The 24,131-nt window shown below is 35.9% G+C and overlaps 1 protein-coding gene across 12 annotated transcripts in view; it reads right to left on the reverse strand.

Moving 5' to 3' along the window:
• DYNC2H1 (dynein cytoplasmic 2 heavy chain 1) overlaps positions 1-24,131 on the reverse strand; it is a 339,344-nt gene that overhangs the window by 258,014 nt on the left and 57,199 nt on the right. For all 12 annotated transcript variants that reach the window (XR_011995854.1, XR_011995852.1, XR_011995853.1 and 9 more), the window contains exons 32-47: positions 23,541-23,746; positions 22,301-22,483; positions 21,300-21,482; positions 19,520-19,743; positions 18,686-18,801; positions 15,831-16,030; positions 14,277-14,541; positions 13,206-13,413; positions 10,673-10,802; positions 8,120-8,275; positions 6,726-6,985; positions 5,662-5,908; positions 4,082-4,233; positions 2,995-3,139; positions 1,279-1,381; positions 563-730 (exon numbers count right to left, since the gene is read on the reverse strand). Coding sequence is in view for 8 of the 12 variants with exons in the window: in XM_072729934.1 (XP_072586035.1) it covers positions 563-730; positions 1,279-1,381; positions 2,995-3,139; positions 4,082-4,233; positions 5,662-5,908; positions 6,726-6,985; positions 8,120-8,275; positions 10,673-10,802; positions 13,206-13,413; positions 14,277-14,541; positions 15,831-16,030; positions 18,686-18,801; positions 19,520-19,743; positions 21,300-21,482; positions 22,301-22,483; positions 23,541-23,746 (2,946 nt within the window). In the remaining 4 variants the exon portion in view is untranslated. The remainder of the gene's footprint in view (positions 1-562; positions 731-1,278; positions 1,382-2,994; positions 3,140-4,081; positions 4,234-5,661; positions 5,909-6,725; positions 6,986-8,119; positions 8,276-10,672; positions 10,803-13,205; positions 13,414-14,276; positions 14,542-15,830; positions 16,031-18,685; positions 18,802-19,519; positions 19,744-21,299; positions 21,483-22,300; positions 22,484-23,540; positions 23,747-24,131) is intronic.

Below are 24,131 nucleotides of genomic sequence, written 5' to 3' on the forward strand. Positions count from 1 at the left end.
TTTTGCCGTGATGGTTTTCATATTACATGCACTACTCCCACAGCAGTTTTCAAAAGGCCAGCTGGTGGTTAAGCAGTTATATTGCAAATGCAACAAAGCTGCTTTGAATGAGTGGTGCTATGCTTTATTTGTCACAACAGTGGGTGAAGCTGGTGACAAGAGTACATAAGAAGTTCTATCCTAATGATATTATTTACTCTCAAGCAAAAATTAATTATAATTGAATATGGATTTTCCCAATGATCTTTAAATTTCACACACATACAGCTTAAAAAAAAAACTTTTATTAGTAAAAATCCCTCAGGAAACATAATTTTGAATTGCAGATATAAAACCCTATGGCCTGAATCCAAGAAAACAATTATGGTCACTATATTTTATTCAGAACATAATTACTGAAATCTAGCAAAAAGTAAAGAGCAGCCCTTAAAGTAACAACAATATTAAAATTACCCAAACCTCTTATTTGCACAGAAATATGAAATTATGCTATTAGTAAGAAAAATAAGTTTACAGTTCTCATAGGATTTATATATTTACATAAACTCCATAACTATATTACCTGCCATATTGTCTAATATATCTGAGCCCCAATCTCCTTGAAACACTGAGGTTAAAATGTTGTCAAATAAATGAAGTTCCTTTGCACCAACAATTTTATCACGAAATAAGCGCCGTGCTTCATAAGCTACGATTTCTAATACGTGATCTAGAGGATGATTTGAGGATCCTAGAAAAGACAACATTTTCTTTAGTTGTAATAAAATTCAAACAACTTGTAGACGGTCTGTTTCAACATAATACCAGAAAGAAACAGAGAATAAGAATCTGCACACTGTCAGAATGGCATCAGATAAACACAAGAAAAGGGAAAAAAGGGAAAATTTAGTGTGTTATTAAGTGGGTAAGTTGTTTAATTTAAAGGATATATTAAGCATTATTATCTCTAGTTGTTCAATATTTATTCCAAAAAGCATATTAAACATGAATAATGATTTTATTTTTCCCCAAATCAAATTTTAACAGTGACAATCATAAATGGTTTAGAAGAAAAAACACATTGTTATAGTTTTAATATTAAGGTTTAAATTTAATACTAGTATTTAAATTTAATATATTTTAATTCTAATTTTTAAGATACTATAACCAATTACAATACTCATTTAATACACCTATTACAAATAAAATAGACAATGCATGCACACGTGCACACACACACATACACACACAGTGGCATTCCAAAGAGAAGCAATTTGAAATCATGAAAGCAAAACTTACCTCCTTCTAAATCGTATCTGAATAAGCCAAGAACCCATTGGGTAAGGATGCAAGGAGTAAAGAAATAATGACTATAATCATCAACTGTAAATTTGGCTCGTACCTGAAAAAGAAAATACCGTAAACTGTCTACCTTATATATATATTTATAATGTATTTCCAAATATAAAATGCTATAAATTTTTCAGTTACCACAGATTCACAGGAATGCCCAATTTCTACCAGTGAATAGAAACTGTATTTCAATAGAACTGATTTCCTTATACATTTTATCCATTTAAAAACACTAAGAGGGGTTGTTCATAGGCTTCAAAAAACTGCCAAAGTCTGTCCAAGAAAAAAATGAAATAAAAGGTTAAAAAGCCTGCTAAGCAGAAGAATTCAAGGAAGATGAACCCGAGCTTTATAAACATTGGTTGCAATTCCAAGGTACTCACAGGGCTAGGGAAGATATGTTTCCTAGTAGTAGGAGCTACAGAGCTATCTTGTATTCAGAAAGTCACTGAATTTCTAATGAACCAAAGTGCTAGTCCTTGCTATATAACCAGTGAGAGTCTATGCCTTCCTCTGCACAGACAGGACTGTTGTTCTCATTCTGGCCTTGATCACTTCACTTCTGAATTAATTTAGAAATTAATTAATGCTAACTTCTCTTTCCCCACTTCTATTCTGTAACTATAAAAAGCATCTACCACAAACACTTCCCTAACTTTCACATGCTATTTATCCCCTTTACCTAGGAAGATCTTTCCCCTCCAGCCTCTTTGTGAACTTCATTTTTCAAAACTCAGATCACATTTCGGGGCTCCTGGGTGGCACAGTCAGTTGGGCATCCAAATCTTGATTTTGGCTCAGGTTGTGATCTCAGGGTCATGAGACAGAGCCCCACGTTGGGCTCCATGCTAAGCATGGAATCTGCTGGAGATTCCTTCTTTCCCTCCATGCCCTCCTTCCCCGCCAATATGCTGTCTCTGAAATCTTTTAAAACAAACTCGGAATTCATTTCACCTCCTCTTGACAACTACCACACAACAAAGTCACTTACTTCCTCTTCTGCACTATCTTCCTCTTCCTCTACCTCTTCCTCTTCTGCACTATCTCTGTGACTGCACATATTGTCACTGTAACACTGCTCACCACGCCATATTGATAGTTTATGTGACCAGGTTCCTCACTGGTCTGTAAAATTCCAGAAAACAGAGATTCAGTCATCTCTGTGTCCCTAGGACCAGCACTAGAAAAGAAGGTACTGAAAAAATGTCCGCTGTGTCTTTACTGTTTTCAAGCACAACCCCACTGATGCCCCATCAGTGATAAAGGAACTTGAGACAATTTCTCAGAGGCAACAAGAAAGAAATAACCCTCAAAGATCATCTCTGGTTTAGAGTCTCGAAGACAGAAACTGACAGAAGTCAGGAGAAGGATCCAGTTCTGGAAAGAAGAGGAACATTCTAAATATGCTAAAATTTATTTGACAACAGAATAACCATCCAGCATTGGTTCATTCATTCAATATTTACGGAGTATCTGTTAGAAATGGTGCTGGAAATTCAACACAGAGTCTCCGCCCTCAGGGAGCTTACTCTCAAGTAGAAAAGTCTAATCTACAAGATGAAAAGAAAGCCCAAGTGTCAACACAGGTCAGCATTACAGGTAGTCTTTTGGGAGTGAAACCAATAGACATGACAGTGACAGTATAAAGGAGTAAAAATATACCTGCTCATACACTTGGACCATAGATCCCGCTAAGAGAGAAATTTTTGATGAAGAGCCCCAAATGGAATGATTCTTCAGATTTTTATGTAGAACTGGTTCTAAATATGCTCCATAAATTGTCTGTAACTGCTCTCTCTCTGGGTAACTGGAAAGGGCATATAAGAAAACAGTTGAAAAAACAATGTTCTAGATAATTACTTAATGTTCATTCACAGCAGTTCTCTAGCTATGCTGCTCTGTGGTCCGGACAACCCCCAGTTTACTAGGGACGAAAGCCAGGTTCCAGGGTCCCTACTCTGACCCTCTACTTATCTGATCCCAAATACTGAAACCCTAATGGAAGTTTCCAATAAAATCACTTAAAAACAAAATTGAAAACCACCAGTTTTTAGAAAGGACCAAAAGATGAATCTTAAGAAAAAGTATTTTAAGTAGAGCCTACCCACAGAGCAGTCATCCACCTTAGAACTATAAAAGTAGAACTAATCCAACAAATGATATTGACCTGTTTCTCTCAAGCCAAACTTGATTTCAATACAGCTTAATTGGTAGCTCTAACACTTCTGAAAGTACAATGTTAATAAATAGGTGCAATTAACATGAAAGCATCAAAACAAGATAAGGCAAAACGGAACAGAGGCCATCTCCATAAAATGTACAAAGTCCTTGCAACAATCATAGACCACAGAGATGGATCTGTCAGGACAAATGCTGTCACCCACAAACATGATCTGACTCTACCTTGTGCATGTTTACCTGTTTGTCTTCATAAAATTTGATAGTATTTTTGTTTTATGAAACCCATATTTAAATCCATCATTTAGATTCCTGATACTGACATTTTAGAACAGAGATGATACAAAATAATTGGGTCTTATTTCTAATATGAAGCACTAATGCCTTTTTCACCCTAAATTACTGCCTAAAATTTAGAAAGGGCAAGGAAAAAAAAAACAGAACTTAAGTTTAACTATTTTTATATTCTTAATTATAAAGAAATATCATTAATGGGTACCTTTAATAAAATTCAAATATAGAAGACATGTCCCTACATTTTAAAAACAATTAAAAATGCTATGATACATACTCCACAGCACAAATGCGAACGATGGAAGTGAATCTGGTGGTCAGCTTGTGTCTTCCGAGCCTTCCTCCAGCTGACATAGAAGCCACAATCTGAATATTCTCTAAACCAACCCATTCCAAATTTTCATCATAAAATCCTTGATATGTCAATACCTTTTTGAAAGTAAATGTATTTTAAACGTTTTAGGCTTAGGGTTTTCTAATAGTGATATAAAATACTTTCGCATAAAATTCAATTGTTTCCAAATACAATCATCCTCCTTTACCTAACTCAAAAATTTAAGATTCAAATATGCTTTAAATGCTTGTAATATTGAAAAATAATACTTCTTTGGGATGCCTGGGTGGCTCAGCAGTTGAGCATCTGTCTTCAACTCAGGGCATGAATCCAGGATCTGGGATTGAGTCCCACATTGGGCTCCTTGCAGGGAACCTGCTTCTCCTTCTGCCTATATCTCTGCCTCTGTGTCTTTCGTGAACAAATAAAATCTTTAAAAGAAAAAGAATACTCTTCAAGACTCTGCATTCAACTAATGTTAGCTGAATTACCCTCATTTTTTTTTTTAACCCTCATTTTAAAGTGCTTTTCTGTCAGGGCACCTGGGTGGCTCAGTGGTCGAGCATCTACCTTTGGTTCAGGGCATGATCCTCGGAGCCTGGGATTAAGTCCTGTATCAGGCTCCCTGCAGGGTGCCTACGTCTCTACCTCTGTGTATCTGTCATGAATAAATAAAATCTTTAAAAAGAATAAAAATAAATAAACATTTTCTCTCTAATAAACATTAAAATCCAATGATAGTATAAATCTACCAGCAATTAGAGGAAAAAAGTGAATGAAATAAGTAAAAATATAAGGAAAATATTTTGGTTTCCTTCTGTAAGTATTTCATCATATTCTAGAGTCACACAGTAAAGCTAAATTTGAACCTGTATAAACATAACAGACTCTAATTTAGAATCTAGTGATGCAAACCACATAAAGCAGTATAATCTCGCACAGGGACAGAATGTGTAGTCTCCAACTTTTCCCTTTACACAGGCCAACAGCAGGGTGATGAGCTAAGGAAGCCCAACAGGGTCCTGACTGAGGAGGTCTCCCTGCTCTCTAAAAATGCATACTCAGAAAAATGAAGCAAAAGTTCTCCCAAGCCCCACATCATCCCCAACTCCTGCTTTCCTCCTATGTTAGAAATAAAGGACAGGAAGTAAGTGCAGGGTGAAGGCTGTTTTCACTCTTCCCATTGTGGATCCTCCCAACAGACGGCTGACTGCCACAGGGAAGGACTTCAAGGAAAGCAGCCTTGCGGGGGCACCCAGCGGGCTCCATCAGTAGAGTATGTGACTCTGGATTTGAGATCGTGAACTGGAGCCCTGGGCTGGGTGCAGAGATTACTTAAAAATAAAATCTTTTACAAAAAGAAGGAAGAAAGTAACCGAGAATAAACTTACTACATGCCTCAGGAGTTGAATACATGCCATAGAGAAAACTGATGCTAAGGAGGAAGGCAGATTTTCTGACCAAAGGTAATGAAATTCCACTTTTCCCAATGATATCATAACACCTCAAGGAATAAGACTCACCTGTTGCAGGAAAGCAACCAAAGTACTGGTACCCCATTTATCAAGCTTGGGCAGGTTGATATCTTTCAAGTAAAGGACAAGTCTTTCACAGTCTTTGGGTCTATATACTCGACCAGTGTTGGTAGTGATGACCATGCAAGTCTGGCTAAGCTTCTGCAGGAGATGTCGAGATGTAGTCTGTGCACTACAGTGAACTGTAGCGATCTGCGTGGACCGGAGCTGGGAAAAGGCATACCTAAGCAGCATCCTATGAAAGATGGAAGACATCGACTTTGAAAATACAACAAATAAAATCCTGTTTATATCCAATATAAAATCTCTATTTCATAAATATTTCAGTTTCTAAATTATGTGTAATGATGTTTAAGAGCAAAGTGGTAAACATGGACATGACTTAACAGATAACTTTCTAATTTTTGCAATATAAAAAAATTCATATTTTAAAGCATTCTTGGGACTCATTCAGCAAAATGATTCTTGGAACTCATACAGAAATAACTGGATAAAGTACATATGAAAGATATCAGCTGTTTTCCCATGGCTGAAGGACATTTTTTAAATTACTAAGTACTCCGAGTTAAAAAAAAATTAATATGATTTTTGGAATTTTTAAATTACAACTAAAAATGTGAAATCATGTCTCCTTTATCTCCAGAACCTACACTCAGGAAGCACCATAAACAGGCTGAATTACAGATATAAAAGTTATTTTAAATGGAAAGCTAACTTCAAGATGCATTTTTTATAACAAAGGCAATTTGTGAGTGTATCTAAGGTATTCAGTTTTTGTTGGGATTGTATGCACATTTTCTTTTGAAGCATATCTTTCTCAGATTGTTCTCTTTCCATTAGAAAACACAATCTGGCAGGGAAAAAAAAGACATATTCTTCTCTATAACTCTCTAAACTCATATTATTTTTACTAGTGACAATTGAAAGAGACCTTCATGAAAATGTAAATGCTACTTCAACTGAAAGAAAGGTAACAGAGCCATTAAATTACTTTAAGAGAGGAGAGTATAAACTCACAGTATATACCCAAACCAATAATTTTCTGCTCTTACCCTTTGCCACATCCTTCTGGTCCAACAAGAATAAATGGCTGTTTAGTATCAGAACTTAACCACGGTTTAAAATAATCCAGACCTCGCTGCATGTCAGGAATCTGAATGACGGGGAGAGTTTGGCCATTATTGAAATCATCAACAGTCAAGTTTTCTGGCTTCTTCAGCACATAAGATGCTAATCGTCTTCGACTCTGATCATAGTAGGTGTCCATTGGTTTGTGAGGGTCTGGAGGAGACTCTTGTGCCCAATTAAAAACCTGTAGAGGAAAAAGTTGTGATAGGTTTTCACATACTCCAAACAAGAGTATATGAAATTTTAATTCTTCAAAGTCAATGTCCCAAAGTCAATCATCTTAGTCCAAAAAAATTCTATGCCAAACCTACTAAATATCTTTTATAATTAAAGCAACACCCTATGTCAAATATTATTCTCTAAATGATTATTTAAGCAAATAAATAAAAGTCATCTAGTTTGCGCATACACCAAGGTATAAAATACATCTAACTTTTAAATGAGTTTTAATGAACACTGAATTACTGATTCCACAGTTTAGGAACCTAAGACCCTTCATCCCCACCATATGTGAGTCCTGCCTATTATGGTGGTACCACCACTGCTCTTGAGCTGCTCTTCTTCTAAGACGGAAAACTTGCTATCTGCACAGATATAAATCAGAGTTCACTCGATGCTAACCTTCAATACCTTGCCTCTGAGCTGTGGCATGAGAACATCTGCTCAAAAGCAGCATAGGATCTGGCATCGAGTGGCAATGAGAAGCATCTGACAACAGGGACAACACAATGGCCATGGAAAGAGAAGCAGCATAGAAAAAGCCATACATGATGGTACCAAAAAAAGAAACGTGATACAAATGCAGAACCATGATGTAGGAGCCAACCCAGAGAAATGCATGTTCAGTGTTTTCAACAGAAGCCAACAAGACAAAATTCTTTAATATATATGATTTAGTTTTATTAACAACTTGGCTGAACTATACCTTTACATTTATTAAAGAAAATGTTTTATAGTGATTAATCCATCCTAGCATTCTTAACTGGTTAAATAAATGACTAAAAATATGTATTATTCTAAAATTAAAAATGAGTAATTATATATATTCATATGGCTAAGTAGTTTGAAAAATGTCTAACAAGATTATAGTCCACCCTAGAGCCAATTAAAACATTATATAATTTTAATATAAAATATCATAAAGAAGTTCAAAGGATAAAATAAGTACATATATTCAAATACATTACTCTATTGAGTGCATAATTCCAAAATTAAAAAGTTCTATATCTTACAGTTACAATCACTGTATTTTAGCAATTAAGAGTCAATGAAAATTAAAGGAAAATGTTGACTGAATATAGGTTTTAGTGTGCATCACCTCTTTGGTGAATTCCAGACGTGACTTCATGTTCAGATTTCCGCCAAGTCCCCGAATGAGATTAATAATAAATTGGTCATGATTTTCACATCCATGAAGATGTGACAAACCGTTCATCACAGTCCCAACCAAGCTTGTTTCAACCACATAGTCATTCTGTTGATTAAAATCCATGGTACAGACAAAAAACAAATAGTAAACCATGAACACAGAAACATATTTACATTCACATACCTTTTCAAGTATGATTGTTAAATGTAAAAGCTTATGTCTGAGGAAGCAAAAGAAGGGTAAGCTTAAGTCAGAGAGGTAGATAAAGGCCAGAGTATGCAGAATTACATAGGCCATGATAAGGAGTGCAAATTTTATTTTCACTACTTTTAAAGTGTTTTTTTTTTTTTTAAGATTTTATTTATTCAAGACAGACAGAGATAGAGAGAGGCAGAGACACAGGCAGAGGAAGAAGCAGGCTCCATGCAGGGAGCCCGATGTGGGACCCGATCCCGGGTCTCCAGGATCATACTGAGGCTGAAGGTGGCGCCAAACCACTGGGCCATCGGGGCTGCCCTAAAGTGTTTTTAAGTAAGAGAATAAAATGATCCAATTTACATTTTTTTAAAAAATCACTCTGCCTGCATAAAAAAATATTTTTAAAGGGTAGGAGAAATGGGATGAAGAGTAGGAAAAAGGAAGGAATGAGTAGAAGAAATCCAACTGCTAGGCCATGCTAAAGAGTTCTAGGCCTTAAAGGCAAGATAAAGGAAATCCTCGTATTTTCTTCTACATTGTCTAATTTGCTAAATTGATAAAAGAAGGTAAAGCTCAAGTTATAAATAAAATTGACATTTGGTTAGAGAGTCCATTACACATATCTCCCAGAATCTGAACACAGTGAACAAAGTACAAAATAAGAAGGAAGGAAGCCTCAATACATTAAAAAAAAAATTCTTAAATTAAAAAAATAATTAAAAATTCAAACAATCACAGGGACCTGACCTCAAAATAGTTTCCAGCTGATTCTTGGTATATCCACTCTATGGCTTGATCACCTTATTCTGTCATCATGTCTACACTCACAAACCCCTGTGTATCCCACCTATTGTTATACTTCTCTACATTAACAGCATCCAAGTAGATGACCTCAAAGTACTTATACTGGAGCACCTAGCTGGCTCCATATATTTTATATTACTGAAATAACCACATATCCAGGAGCTACGACGGAGGCAGCAGGTATTATGCTCATTCATGCATTACTCCACTAGCACAATGGGTTTTGAGGATACACCAAAGGGCGGTCCTTGCCATTCAGGAGCTGAGAGTAGCATGCATGCAATTATTTCAGAAGGAAGGAGAGTAGAGCACTCCATTAGACTGGAGGAAGTGCTTCGTTCCCTGAGGCCCCCAGGGAAACCTATGTCATTAACATCCCATCCCTCAACATTCTCTATCTCCTCATCTTTTATCCTTACTAAAGTGAGGAAAAGTTGAGAAAACTGAAGTGAGATCTCCATTTCTTGGTAAAACTTATTCAATCTCCAAGTAGTAACCACTAAATCAAGTTCAGATGAGCAATCAGATACTTCCGAAAAGTACCTTCACTGCTTATTATTTCCTCTATTTTTATGTTTATGTTTCTCCTAAAAGCAAGGACATAAAAAACAAATAGCTGAAAATCATATACAACATCTAAAAAGCCCTCCATTGTCTTCCATGCATGTGAAATTTCTCTTCACACTTCAGATTCAAAATTCAGTGTGATCACCTTTTAAACTCTCCTGGAAGACAGCAGTACTTTCTTCATCCAATTCTGATTATCTTTTCACATTCCATTTTTCTCCATTAGGCAGGCTCTTCCCATGGAAGGAGACTGTCCTGTGAATGTCCACCTCCAAGTCTTGTCTAGTGTCATGTTTGATACGTATATGAGATATTGAATTCATGTTTTGGTTATCCAAAACATCCACAGATGTTCTTAATAATATTGTAAATAACTCATTATACTTTTTCTCCTTTAGTGTTAACTTGGCATTGTTTTTTAGCATGAAATATAAACAGGCATTTATTGCCATAGAAATGTGACAGCAAGATGATTTTGCTAGTAAAAATGGGAGATTCTGGGCACATGGGTTGCTCAGTGGTTGAGCATCTGCCTTTGGCTCAGGGCATGATCCTGGGGTCCTGAGATTGAGTCCTGCATCAGGCTCACTGAGGGGAGCCTACTTCTCCCTCTGCCTAGGTCTCTGCCTCTGTGTCTCTCTCATAAATAGCAAATAAAATCTTAAAATAAAAAAAAGGGGGGGGGAGATTCCACTCTTCAAGATTTGTAGGTAAGCAGTGCGCAATATTGTAAGTAAGAGAACTGAAGTGTTTTAAGACACCATAATAAAAAGTTAAGCCAAGACAAAGAGCAGGATAGCAATGAGGACACCTACCTCTCACTCCACCCCCAGATTCTGGCTGAGATCCACTAAAAGGCAGCTATATCTAGGCAACACTCTCCATCACCTTAATTCTGGCCTAAATAATTATGAAATATTATGGCTAACTCACCTGCTTCAGAACCCACTGTAAAGCTTTTTCAAAGTAATCTCCAATCCAGTTTTCAATATTATCCCTATAATTAGGAGGCTGATTCTTCAACCAAGATTTTATCAGAGAATGGAGATCTGTCTCTTCATCACTGAAACAGATTAATAAGCATGTAAGAAATTACTTTGGAAGATACAGTCAACTTACTTTCAAAATTAATTTCTGAAAAAAAAAATTAATTTCTGCTCCAATAGACATTATTATACACTTTTATAGCTGCTAGTATATAAGAGTGGACTTCAGTTATTTCTCTACATATATGTATATATTAGTTACATATATAGACACACACATATATGTCATTTTCTGTAAAAGAAATTTCATCTATATTATAAACAAATTAAAGAAGAACTAAATATATACAGGTTGTTCAAGAAGTGGTCTAAATCCTTAGGACTAGAGAAATAGAGAGCCCCAAGTCCCAAGTTTAGACTTACTGAAACAAAATCTTCACTTCAACAAAATCCCTGGGTGTTTCAAAAACACAGTAGAGTTCAAGGACAGCTGTATTTTAATACAGATCTTTAAAAATATTTTTTCTTCTTTTCTATCCCAAAAAAAGTCAACTACCTAAATTGTCTGCCACTATTAAAACTCAAAGATCTTTGTGAAGTAAAATAGAATTATTTAGCAAAGCACCTAATTACATGAGTAACATCCAATGACAGAAATGAAATATAATAGTGACATCTTATTTAAAATTATACTTAAAAAAAAATAAAATAAAATAAAATAAAATAAAATAAAATTATACTTAAATAATTACCAAAAATATGGCAAAAACAACTCATAGGTTAACAATTTTAGAATTGACATTTAGTATAAATGATTTAGTATAAATGATTTTGCCACTTCCTTCCTATTCTCTACCACTATTTTGTAGCAACACTAGTAACTACTGAGTCCTTGAATTTCTCTTCCCACATTTCTATCCAGGCTAAAAAGGAAAAGAAAAATGGAACAGTCAGAGGTAAATATGTAAATTCCATTAGATCAGTTCAAGTCAAACAAATCAAAGACTCTAAGCCTCTGCAGAATAGACTTTGTTGTCAATGGCATGTCCCCAATGTCTATGGCAACCATACATCTTGCTTCATCCAAGATGATCATGCTTTATACCAGCTGTCCCAGCATTAACAGCATTCTCTTTCACTATTAAAAGGTCCTCATTTGGCCTATAACATAGCAAGTGCTCAACAAATGTCTGCTGAAGAAATGAAACCTAAAACCAAGGTATAAGCTAATCAAAAGCAGCTCAAAATGTTACCACATATTTGTGTCTGTATTTTACATGCAATCATATATTTGCCACACCTCTCATGAACCATATCTGGTTCACCAACAATTTTTAAATCCTGTGCAGTAAGATGTGGTCTTTCTGCTAAATATCCATGGCACTCTACTTACAATTTATGTCACTTAAAGTCTACCATGTGTTGTAATTGTTACATTTATTTTATCTCCTCTACTTGAAAGGATGCTCTATAAAGACGAGCCCTCTGTGTTAGTTTTACCCATTTCTTGCTCTGGCTCTTCTAAAATGACTTAAAGTTATATACATAATAGGCATTCAATAAATGTAAACATTTAGTTATAAACTTTCCTTGTATCATATTTTTCTCACAAGATTATAAGAATATGTTGAACAGAGAAGACAAATTGTGTGAGATACAGCTACAAAATTTATAAACAATGCTATGTTTTTTAATAATACCTTAAAGTATTAATTGGAGTTCATGGCTATTTAGTATAAATGTTCCCTAAAATACTATCAAAAAGCAAGAATTTTGGAAACAATCTGAGCCAACTTGATAATACTATCATGTGTCATACAACACCAAAAATAGCCTGAAACGGCCCTAAAAGAGTAGGGCTCTTTATATAGATAAGTATCAAACTCTAAAACATCCACTCAAAAAGCAAAAGAAAACTTTCTAATTACTCATTTTGGAAAATGAAATTGGCTACAATGTCTACATTCTGGCATGAGACTATGAAACATGATATCTAAAATTGGTTTATTCTTCATTTTTTCCCTCTTAAGCCTCTTCCAAATATCCTAAGAAAATAAACATTAAGTAAAAAGGTTTCCAATTTGTTCAAAGAAAGGTCACTCCATAGGTCCTGTTAATCCTAGGTTGGCCCTTCTGTGATTAAACTATTGCTACTTAGTTTTAGATTATTAGCCTCCAGTTCATAACCAGTGGGTTCACTTCTCTGCAGTGGTAACATTTAAACAAAAGTAAGAGGAAAAACAAAACTACTAAATACTTGCTGTCTCACTGATGCGAACATAGTAATAGGACTAAACCCTGAAACAATTAAATCAACTGAAATAAAACAGCTACTCTCTGAACAAAGTAAAACCTAACAGAAGTTAAAATGAGGAAAACATGTATTTATATATCATTCATACACTTATTTCACTTAGCTATGAAACCAAAGTAGTGACTAAATATTCTAACATAATATACACAAGTGCTCTGATGGTTACCTAAGAAAGATCATTCCCATTCTAGATATCGTGGCTGGCGAAGCACAACTTAAATCATGAGTTTCAAATACAAAGTTCACATTCAGGCCAAACTGAATCCTCTCTCCGCTGGGCATAGTGAGGAGTCGATTGTCATCCAGAACAGAATTCAGAGACTCTATCCATTCAGGGTCAATATCACCATCACATATTATCCATGAGCTCACATCTGTTTTCAAAATGAAAGTGGAGGTAAAACAAAAATATATGCAGTAATAACAACTAAAAATAAGGAATAAAATACTCATTCCTTACTCTTTAGAAGTAATTTCCACTAAGTGTTATTTTCTATCCCTGCCCATGAATATAAAGAACTAAAGTAGAACACGCTGAAATTTTCCATGTGAAAGTGCACTACAACCATGCCCGAGAACCACAAGCAATCCTGGCTCAAGCAGCTGAAGACTCACTCATATGCCATGTGGTAATGCCAAACTGGTCCGTCCACAAGTACACAGAACTGGGATCTCAAAATGAAAAATTTTCCCGTGTCTTAGAGCTCTAAACCTTTCACTCACTGGCTTAGAAAAACAACTATTAATTGTGACCTAATAAAAAGTAGGAAGTCTTCTCAGATTCTGGCCAAAAATCCCTTTAAACACCAAGCCAAAAAACTGAGACCAAGAAGACTACTGTTTTATGACTTAAATTTTCAAAATTACTCAAACTACTGTATTCCGACTCATGAGTTAAAACTATTCAGACACACAATTTTAACCCCATAGAAAATGTCATCTTCTTTATGAGGCACTACAATATCACCAGCAAAGAGTTCCTATATTTTCAGTAAATTAATCTCATTGTGAATTACAATTTACCCAGATCACTTTGTTTCTATTATAATAGAAGTTCCCATATAGTAGAGACCAAAATGATAGCACATCTTGGGCCCCTCTAAAGTAAAATATCAATGCACATCATTTACAAGGCAGTTTATGGTCACGTATGAGGCTTAAGGACACATTAGAGATAAGTTCCATCATCCTCTAAAGGTTATTAAGTAAAGTAATGAGGCACAAAACACAGACCAACCTTGAGGTTCTCGAACTACTTGCCGAGCACTATTTGTCAAAACGCCATCAGACCATTCCCTCGTATCCATGTCAATATGGCCTAACAGCTGGTGTCTCGGCATAGCTTTGGGGTTCATGGTATACTGCTTGACCACTCTGCCAGTCCTACACAGTGCCGCCCTTAACATCCTCCACAGGGTTGACTTCCCAGCACCGCTTGGACCAACAATGACAACGCCCATTCTTTGGCGTAACTGTTCGTACAATTCCAAGGCCTTCTTGATCTAGTAGAAAACAAACATGTATATTATGGTCTATAATCAAACACAGTTCTCTTCTCCTTCTGTAACAGTTGTTCTATTCCAAACATATAAAACGAAAGCCTCTGATTTCTTCAGTGAAAGATACAGCCTTAAACAAAATAATACCTAAATAAATCCAAGCATATTTACACTGTAATATTTAACCCCAATATTTCTTTAAAAGAAACAAGTATACTTTCCAAGTCATTTGACAATATGTACATCATTTTTCTTTATTAATTCACATATAACATATTATTCACTTGTTGATTCATGCATTTATATCCTGTATCTCTCAAAAAACAAACAAAAAAAAAAACCTGAGGGAAAATGTTCATCTTTGAACATGTACTTGTGGTACATTAAAAAAAAAAAAGGCTACTAAAAAGAATTTCTCCTAAGAAATTGTCAAAGTCAAACAATCATATGTAATCAATTATCAAAAACATATATGATGGATCTATTATGGGCAAGGCTCTGTAACATGCACTAGGAATAAAATGATAAGCAAAAATAGACATGAGTTCCACCTTCCATGAACACTCTTATCTGGTGGGCAAAGATCAGTACTAGTCACATATAAGATTAAGCATTAATAAGTACATGTAAGTAAAGTAATGAAAACACAGCAAGGAAACCCCATCTGGACTCAAAGATCAGGGAAGGCTTCCCTGAGTAAGTGAGATTTAAATGGAAAGATAAAAGATAAAAATAGTTAATAAGAAATTAACTAGGAGAAAGGGTCAGTATATTCTTTTTAAAAAATTTATTTGAGAGAGAGAGAGCACACATGTGGGGGGAGAGGCAAAGGGGAGCAGCAGACTCTGTACAGAGTATCGAACCCAATTCAGGGCTTGATCTCATGACCCTGAGATCATGACCAAAACCAAGAGTTGGATGCTTAACCCACTGAGCCACCCAAGTGTCCCAGGAACTTGATTTTTAAATGTAATTTTAATTTCTTTACATTTAAATTTAGATGGCCACATGTAATTAATGGCTACCTTTTGGACAGTACAGCACTCCACTAGAGTCTCTGTAAGATTATAAAAAAGTTATTTAAACATTAGTGGATAAACTTTTCTTTCTTGGGGGAGCAGGGAGGCCAGAGGAAGAGAGGGAGACAGAATCTCAAGCAGACTCCGCACTGAGCACAAAGCCCAACACAGGGCTCAATCTCACAACCCTGAGATCATAACGTGAGCTGAAACCAAGAGTCAGATGCTTAACTCCCTCAGCCACCCCTATTATAAAGTGTTCTCGATGGTTACCTGATTGGGAATGATTTCATAATTGGCCTCCTCGAAGACTTGCTGCAGTGCAGAACTCAGTTCGCCATATTCCACTTCTTTAAAGTCAATCCCGGGAAACACATCTTTAATCAGTGCATCAAACCTCAAGCAATCAGCAAATGTAAACTTGGACATTGTATTAAGCCTCAGTGCTTGTACCACAATATGACTTTCATCAACTGGAGAAAAAGTTTCATTTTAAGATTATTAGTTACTGACTTTAGAAAGCTTTAATGGCTGTACAGTTTTCAAGTACCATGATATGTCTTACCAGTCATTAAATGATGTGCTAGAATTTAGCAACATTTCAAACCACGTGCTACCATGTGAATGGACAAGCTTGCCTTACTTTCTTTTGACGGCTGAGAAATATGGATCCCTATGTACAGTTCTGCACTCCTTTCCATAGAATTTGAGTCCAGAGTTCCTAGACTTCGATTAATAAAAAAAACTCAAACCTGCTCAGAAGTGTTTTATAAACTCATCTCTAAACCAAATATAAATACTAGTATCATTACAAGATTCTTAGTTTTTTACAGATATTAAATAGCAACTGAAAGATGTGTTTTTGAAGGCCAGAACTATCTTTAGTCTGGTATTTTTCTATAATTGCTGAATATTTCCATGTTTAAGCACGTGTAGTGAAGGTATGGCCACAATAGAGTTTATTTCAAGCATTAATAAGCCATCTTTAATGACTACAGGTATGGTCTCAATATTTCTTAAAAATCACCAGAGGCAGTAATTTAAGTAACTCACCAAATGACTATCTTCTCTGGTATATGCTAACAGAGCTAAAGCACCAAATGACTATCTTCCCTGGCGTATGCCAACAGAGCTAAAGCAGATTCCCTTTTTAAGATGTATACTTTGATCATTTAAAATCCAAATAGAGGGACACTTGGGCAGCTCAGTCAGTGAAGCATCTGTGTTCAGCTCAGGTCATGATCTCAGGGTCCTGGGATCAAGCCCCACATCGGGCTCCCAGCTCAGTGGGAAGTCTGCTTCTCCCTCTCCCTCTGTGATCTCTCTCAAATAAATAAATAAAATCTTGAAGAAAAAAAAAAGTCTGAACAGATAATTTCACAGGATATTTTTCTATGCTGACTTATTTTCAGTGTTTTAACTTAGTTTTGTTTTTTTGTGGGGTTTTTTTTTTGGGGGGGGGATTTACTTTAACTGAAAGAGAGAGGGCACTTAAGTAAGGGGAGGGCCAGAGGGAAAGAATCTTAAGTAGACTCCCTACTGAGCACAGAGCTGAACTGGAGCTTGATCCCAGGACCCTGAGATCATGACCTGAGCCGAAATCAAGAGTTGGACACAACTGAGCCATCCAGGTGCCCCTAAATTAGTTTTTAATAGTAATCTAAAGAATTGAATATTTGGCCTTTCATAAAGGCACACATCCATGGGTGGGAGAATCATTTATTTTATACAAATGGGGGGAAAAGGTGTTAAAAATATAATAACATATCATGAGTCTGATCTGAATAGATCATTCGATAAACACATAAATAGGGAAGAAGATACAAATCTTATTTAACAGAAGAGTTTCAAATAATGTTTGCAGATATTCCTCCCTCTAAGAAATGGAGCTTAATCCTTGCCTGCCTACTTTGAAGGTGAGCTACATTTAGTAACCAGCTTCCAAAAAGGATAGTAGGAAAAGAGGAAAACAGTAACTATACAGTTGTTATTACAGCAGAGAAACCTGGCAAATACTAAAATAATACTAAGATAATACCAAAATAATAGATAAAGGTGAATATCACCAGTGATGTCACGTGGTCATTATGCACCCACTGATACAACATGCTAAGACCGGCCCTTCACCTCTCTGGTGTTCTTTCTAAATGTTCAGAATCCAGTTTCATCATGCAAGAAACATCACGACAGAACCCAGACTGAGGAAGAGTCTACATGACATGTGACCTGTACCCCTGAAGATTGTAAGGGTCATGGAAACAACACAAACGGACTGAGAAAGTGTCACAGAGCCCAGGAGAGTATGGACACACAAGTAAATGCAATGAGGCACCCTGGCCTTGATCCTAGACCAGAACATGGGCCATTAACGATAAAACAGGTGAAATCCAAATGAAGTCTGGAGGTTAATAGTAATATTAATCTATTAACCTCAGTTTCCTAGGTTTGACAACTGTACCGCAGCAAATAAGAGGAAACAATGGGAATACCATCTTTGTAACTTTAAATCCAAAATTATTCTACAGTTAATTATTCTACAGTTATTCTACAGTATTTTTTGTAATCTTAAAAAAAAAATTTAAAGGGTAATTTTGCTTGGTATACTAGCTCTTGGAAAGAGAAAATTCCTATACATTTCTATGGCTCTTGTTCTCAGACGAAAGACACTCTCAGGCTCTGCTTCAGAACCTATAGAAACTGGGGCCCAAGGGTCAACATTGGTGCTTTAATAAGGCTCTTGGTGATTCTAATGGAGAAATGTTTCTATTTTCTATTTCTAAATCTAATGTTTCTATTAACACCAAAGATTGAGGAGGAGCAGGCTACACTATTCCTCTATCTATCACAACTGTTTAGTATTTAACACACATGTAAAAGTTATGATAGGACATTGGGTAAGAACCAGGGAAAATGTGAATAGAGTACGGACTTCAGTTAAACATAGCATCAATATTGGTCCACTAGCTGTGACAAATGTAGCATTCTAACAGAAGATGTAAACAACAGGAGAAATTAAAGGCCAGGGATTCAAACACCATCTGTATTTATAACTTCTCTATAAATCTAAACCTGTTCTAAGTTAAAGTGTATTTTAAAAAACAAGATTGTATCTGAATAACAAATCCTACCATTCTGTTTCATGCCAGTTTTCTTCAGCTGCCTAAGAAGGCCTCCACTTCCTCTAAGAACTGTCTTCAAGGCTCGCAGACCCCAGTCATAATGTTGCTGAGGCGTCAAAAGTTCCCTTAAACAGACACGGAAATTGCAAAGCATCAGACAGAAATTATTTTTATCACTCTACTTAAAATGCAGAATATAACCACAGACACATAGAAAGCAGTGCTGATAGTTCACTAATTCCTGTAAAGGACACAATCATGGAATATGATTTCTCCAGTAAAACACTGAAGAAAGAGGACTCCCAAGGATCAGAGCTAACTGTCATGACCTGGCTGATGACCTTCCTGAAGACACTAAATGACAAGCACCTGTTATCCCTCAACTATTCAATCAATCCATCTGGCTTTCAGTTTCTGGCACTGCAGCTCTCATCAGCTCTTAATAGGAACCGGAATTCTAGGTCACCCAAAGAACCAAAAGAACCTAACGGTCCATTGCTATTACTAGAAATAAGACATAAGAAAAATCGTGGAAGATTCCCTCCAAAGAACAAGAGGTTTTGAAGTTCCTGCTGATAAATCCTTTCAATTAACATCATTTAGCTGGAGCACCTCAATAAAAATACTTTGCAGAAAAGAAGGGAGATCAAATTAATAGCATTTAAGGAAGATAAATCGTTCTGAGTCAGATGTTTTATTACTCAAACTAAGATCTTCCCTATCAATACCTTAAGTACAATATAATCCCCAATATAAAAATCACTGAACAGGTAAATAGGTCAGTAATCCATAAACAATCATTGGAACCAAAAACATAAGAATATTTAAGAGAGGAAAACTCACCTGGATAGATTGAAGATAGCTACCAATTTTCTGCCCAAGACTTTGGCATCTTTGAAGCCTTCTGAATACAGAATAACTTCTGCAATAAGCTCATTGTCTGGACGAGACATGGCTACTGGCCGGAAAAGCTGTTTCAGATTGTCAGGCAACTTTTGTCTTCCTCCATAACCTTTTCCAGCAGGATTCATAGTGATAAAAATTCCAGAATTGGAATTTATTTCTACCTGAAATGTTAATTTGAAATATAGGCAGCAAATATTTTAACTGTAGGTAAATATTTTAACAGATAATAGACAATATATATTTTACTGTACATATTTCTACACACCTTGGCAAAAGATAACTGCTAACGAGCTATGCATCTCCCTACTGAATATACAATAACTCCCTTAGGAACAATATTTACAAAGGTCCCTTATATCAGTCCTACAAGGCAGGAATTTTGAGCATCTATTTCTGTCTGTGCTTACAAAACGCCTCCATGTATCAGGCTCTTTGCTGGGTACACAGAGACAACGCAACTGTGACCTGAAGTCACGAAGAATTTATGCTCTTCTGGAGCTTCCAGTCTACAGGCAAGCACAGTGTGATTAATGCTTTAACAGGAAGAGCAGACCATCACAAGAGCACCCAGTAGGAGCACTTTCAACAGCACACTTTGAGCCAAGTCAGAGTGTGCAATTAAGTACCTAGAGAAAAAAAGAAAAAAGAAGAAAAAAAAATCTGACTATAAAGGTAGGAAAGGAGAAAGAGAAATGGCTGGAAAGACAAGTGAAGGGAAGGTTTGCTTATGTTTTAATTATACCAAATATTATAATATTATTTCATCTGACGTCATATGTCATTAAAAAGGAAAAGATGTGATTACATTTAAAAGCCAATGAAGAACAGGTAGAAAAGGCTGAAACTGTAACAGAGGGCCTAACAAAGACAAGGTCCCTGGGAGGAGATCGCAGAGCAGAAGCAGAAAGCTTAGTGCTGACTTGGGAGAAAAAACCCCTCCTTGTCAGAGAAGGAGAGGGAAAACCTCAGTGTGTAAGAAAAGTTAATGTTGATGGCAGAAAAGTAAAAGCTTATCAGTTTCTCTTTTCTTTATAAAGAGGTTAAGCATCATGTAAATAACAGGTTAATAATTCATAATTGATCTTACTTCCCTGCCCTCCCCTGAAAAACCTATCCTGTGAAAACGCTATTATGGATTATAAGATCGTTTCACACTTCTTTTAACTTTCAGTGTTTTCAACATGATACCTTCTATAGGGAAGCCCACACTTTCTACAAATAAGTTCAAGTTCTCATGATATGGGTACGTATCTCTGATGAGGAAAAGTAGGGACCAGAAACAGAGTTAAGTGCTCATGTTGTCAGACTCATACAGAACAGTGATCAAAAACACAAGCTTCAGAATGGAACCAACCCAGTTCAGTTCCCAGCCCACTACTTATTCTGCTTTCCTTATCTACAAAGTGGAAAACACAACAGTACCTACATCGAAAGACCATGAGTACCAGCGACAATCCCCGGAAGCAGCCAGCACAGAGTAAGTGCCCAGGACAGGTTAGCAGCTGTCATTATAAATGAATTATTCAGTACTGAAAGTCTGACAGTGAACGGTAAAGTCAGACCAAAACCGGGTGAGAAACTTTACACAATTCACAGGTACAAAGGCTGAACACATAGGTCACACATAGGGGTGCCAGGAAAAATACAAGTATTTGCCTGAGGAATGCAAAGTTGTAAAACATATCTGATTTTTTTCAATTCCCAACATATCCCGTACCTCCTTGCCAAGCAGTTCACACACAGTTCTATGATTCTTCAAAGCATCCTGAATTGTCTGGATCTGCATAGACACTGCTGACAATACAGATTCTTCCAGTCTATTGAATTCATCAAAACAGCCCCAGGCCCCACACTTCACTAAACCAACAAAAATTCGTCCCATTGATTTCACATCAATGCCCTAAAAAATAACAGCAAAAATTATATCCGTTAAAAAATAATTAAGATCCCTAATAATAAATTAATACTTTGACATTTACAGATAAGGTAATTTCACCCATCTCTGCCTCTTTTGCTCTCTTTTAAGTACAGATTAAATAGCTACCCTCTGCAGGGTGGTTTCAAAGAATAAACAAAACAATTGATGTAAAAATGTTCTAAACAGTACACAGAAAAAAAAAAACAGTAACAGAACTAAATAGATACGAGATTTTGTTTTAGTTATTCTTTAAGTTGAAATACACATTCGACACAAAATGTTTAGAAAATGATAATTGCAAAATGAATTTTTTTCTCTTTTCTGTTCACTATTATCCTTACTAAAAAAACATTTTCCTTCCCTTCCCCTATGTTCATTTGTTTCTTAAATTCCACATATGAGTGAACTCTGGGAAACAAACTGAGGGTCGTTGGAGGGCAGGTGGGAGGGGAGACAGGGTAATAAGGGGACAGGCACGTGATGTGAGTAACACTGGGTGTTACACACAAATGATAAATCACTGGCCTCTACCTCTGAAACTAATTAAAAAAAAAAAATTTCTACCCTCTAATATAATCCTCCATTCTGTATTCAAAATTATTTGCACTAGTTCCCTTTAGAAAAGTTCTGAGACTATCCTCTCTGCAACATCTCTCCATCTCACTGTTCATATAAAACAAATTCTGTTTTCAAGTGACTCAAAAATAATGTGACTTTGAAATAGGGTATTTCAATTTTAAGTACACAAATACTAATCTAAACTCACACACGATTACATAGTTGATAATTACGCATTCTACCTCATCACAGTTGAAAACTAGAACTTGTCTTCCCAAAAGTCCGCCTAAGGCCTTCACAGATTCAGTTTTCCCGGTTCCAGCTGGCCCATAAGGGTTCCCCCCGAGGCCCATCTTCATGGCTTGCGTGAGAGTCAGGTAGCACTTGTCTGTCAGCGGCGTGTAAACCAGCTTGGGAGCATTGCCCTACATGAGGGGAACATAAAGTTTCAATATTTGTGCTTTATTCAACCTCACAAACATGTGGTTGTGCGGCTATTTAAAAAGCTAAAAAGGCAACAAAAAAGTTAAAGCTGTTAACCAGAAAAATATCTACAATATGTTTTTAGTGGAAGAAACTTGTTAAAGCACAAACTGAAATTAAACTTTGTTAACAGCAAGCATGTAGTTTACTCCGTCCTCAATTGACATATCGTAAGGTTTTCCAAATAGTCTCTCAAGTTCTTAATAATGGTACAAAGATGGGCTACTAAGGCTAAGAAATCCAAAACTATCTTATACAACAATCTTGTATTTAAAAATTCACATAAATTAATTTCCTGCATCTTATGATCTTTGTATATCAGAACCATTTTGGAGACTCAAATGTAATTATTTTGAAAAAATTCCTTATGAAATTAATAGAAATTTTGAGAACTATTTGAATTTATAAGTTTTAGGGAAAATAGACTCCAATTCCAGCTACAGTTCATAGTTTTTCCTTAATTTAGGTAGACAGATTTCGGTCTCAAAATACACTTTATCAACATAATCGTCTAACATTCTGATGACTGACTCATTATGATGGGACAAGGCACAGAGGATGCAGTCAGAATTTTTGAAAACAGGTTACATGAGCTAGGTTATTTGTTTGAAAAGTCTCATCTCGCAAACTGAGAACACTGAGCAAGCATCTTTGGGCGTGGTTGCAGTGGTACCAAGCTTGACCATGAGCGAGGAGGCATGGGCCAGACAGCGGCCGTATTCCATTCTCCCTGGATCACAGAGAGCTGCATTAAACATTACTCTAAAAAAAGGAACATTCACAGAATTTAGTACAATACTGCCATTGTTGTAACTTTCTATAAGTATTTCTCTGATATAACATCTTCTTAGTTATGATGAAATAGAAGACAGTCACACAGAAAAAAGTTCTTAAAAGTTACAACTAAAATAAAAATAATTCTGTCAACCAATAGCAAATTTCCTTTAAAATAAATCATTTCAACTGGAAAAAATAAAACACTTTTGCTACCAATCCTACCTGATACTCATAAGTATACTGAAGTTCAGAATCCACCATTTGTACGTAACATGTGTGATCACTTTTCATATAAAATCGGACTTGTTTTTTCCAGGTCCAGTCATCAGTTGTATGAACCTGAACTTGGTTTAGCTGCTTCACCACATCAATATTATGAATAATATCAAGAATCAGTGCTTTGAGCTTAAGTTCCAGAATGCCAGACTCTGTATGCAAATTAAAATATTTGGAGAAAATGTTAGCTTGGGACTTATTTATTATATATGCACAGATTTTTTAATGTATTTAAATGGTAATTTCATAATACATTTGAATTATACAGTAATATAAATCCTACAAATCAAAATATGTCAAATCCACTGGTAGGAAATAAGAATTTTGTATATGAAAATGAAAGTATCAAAATTCAGTGAGAACCCAAAAACAAAAACAAAAACAAAACAAAATTCAGTGAGAGAAGGGTTCCGGTTCCTGCAGCCTGTTTCTCCCCGAACACAAGTGTAAAACATGGACCACATGTACTTGAGTGCTATTTAGGAGTCTGGCAAGCAAAAATATCAGACAAGTTGGGGAAGATCTGAATAAGAAGTG

Source organism: Vulpes vulpes, chromosome 12, assembly GCF_048418805.1.
Source record: "Vulpes vulpes isolate BD-2025 chromosome 12, VulVul3, whole genome shotgun sequence".
NCBI classification, from domain to species: Eukaryota; Metazoa; Chordata; class Mammalia; order Carnivora; family Canidae; genus Vulpes; species Vulpes vulpes.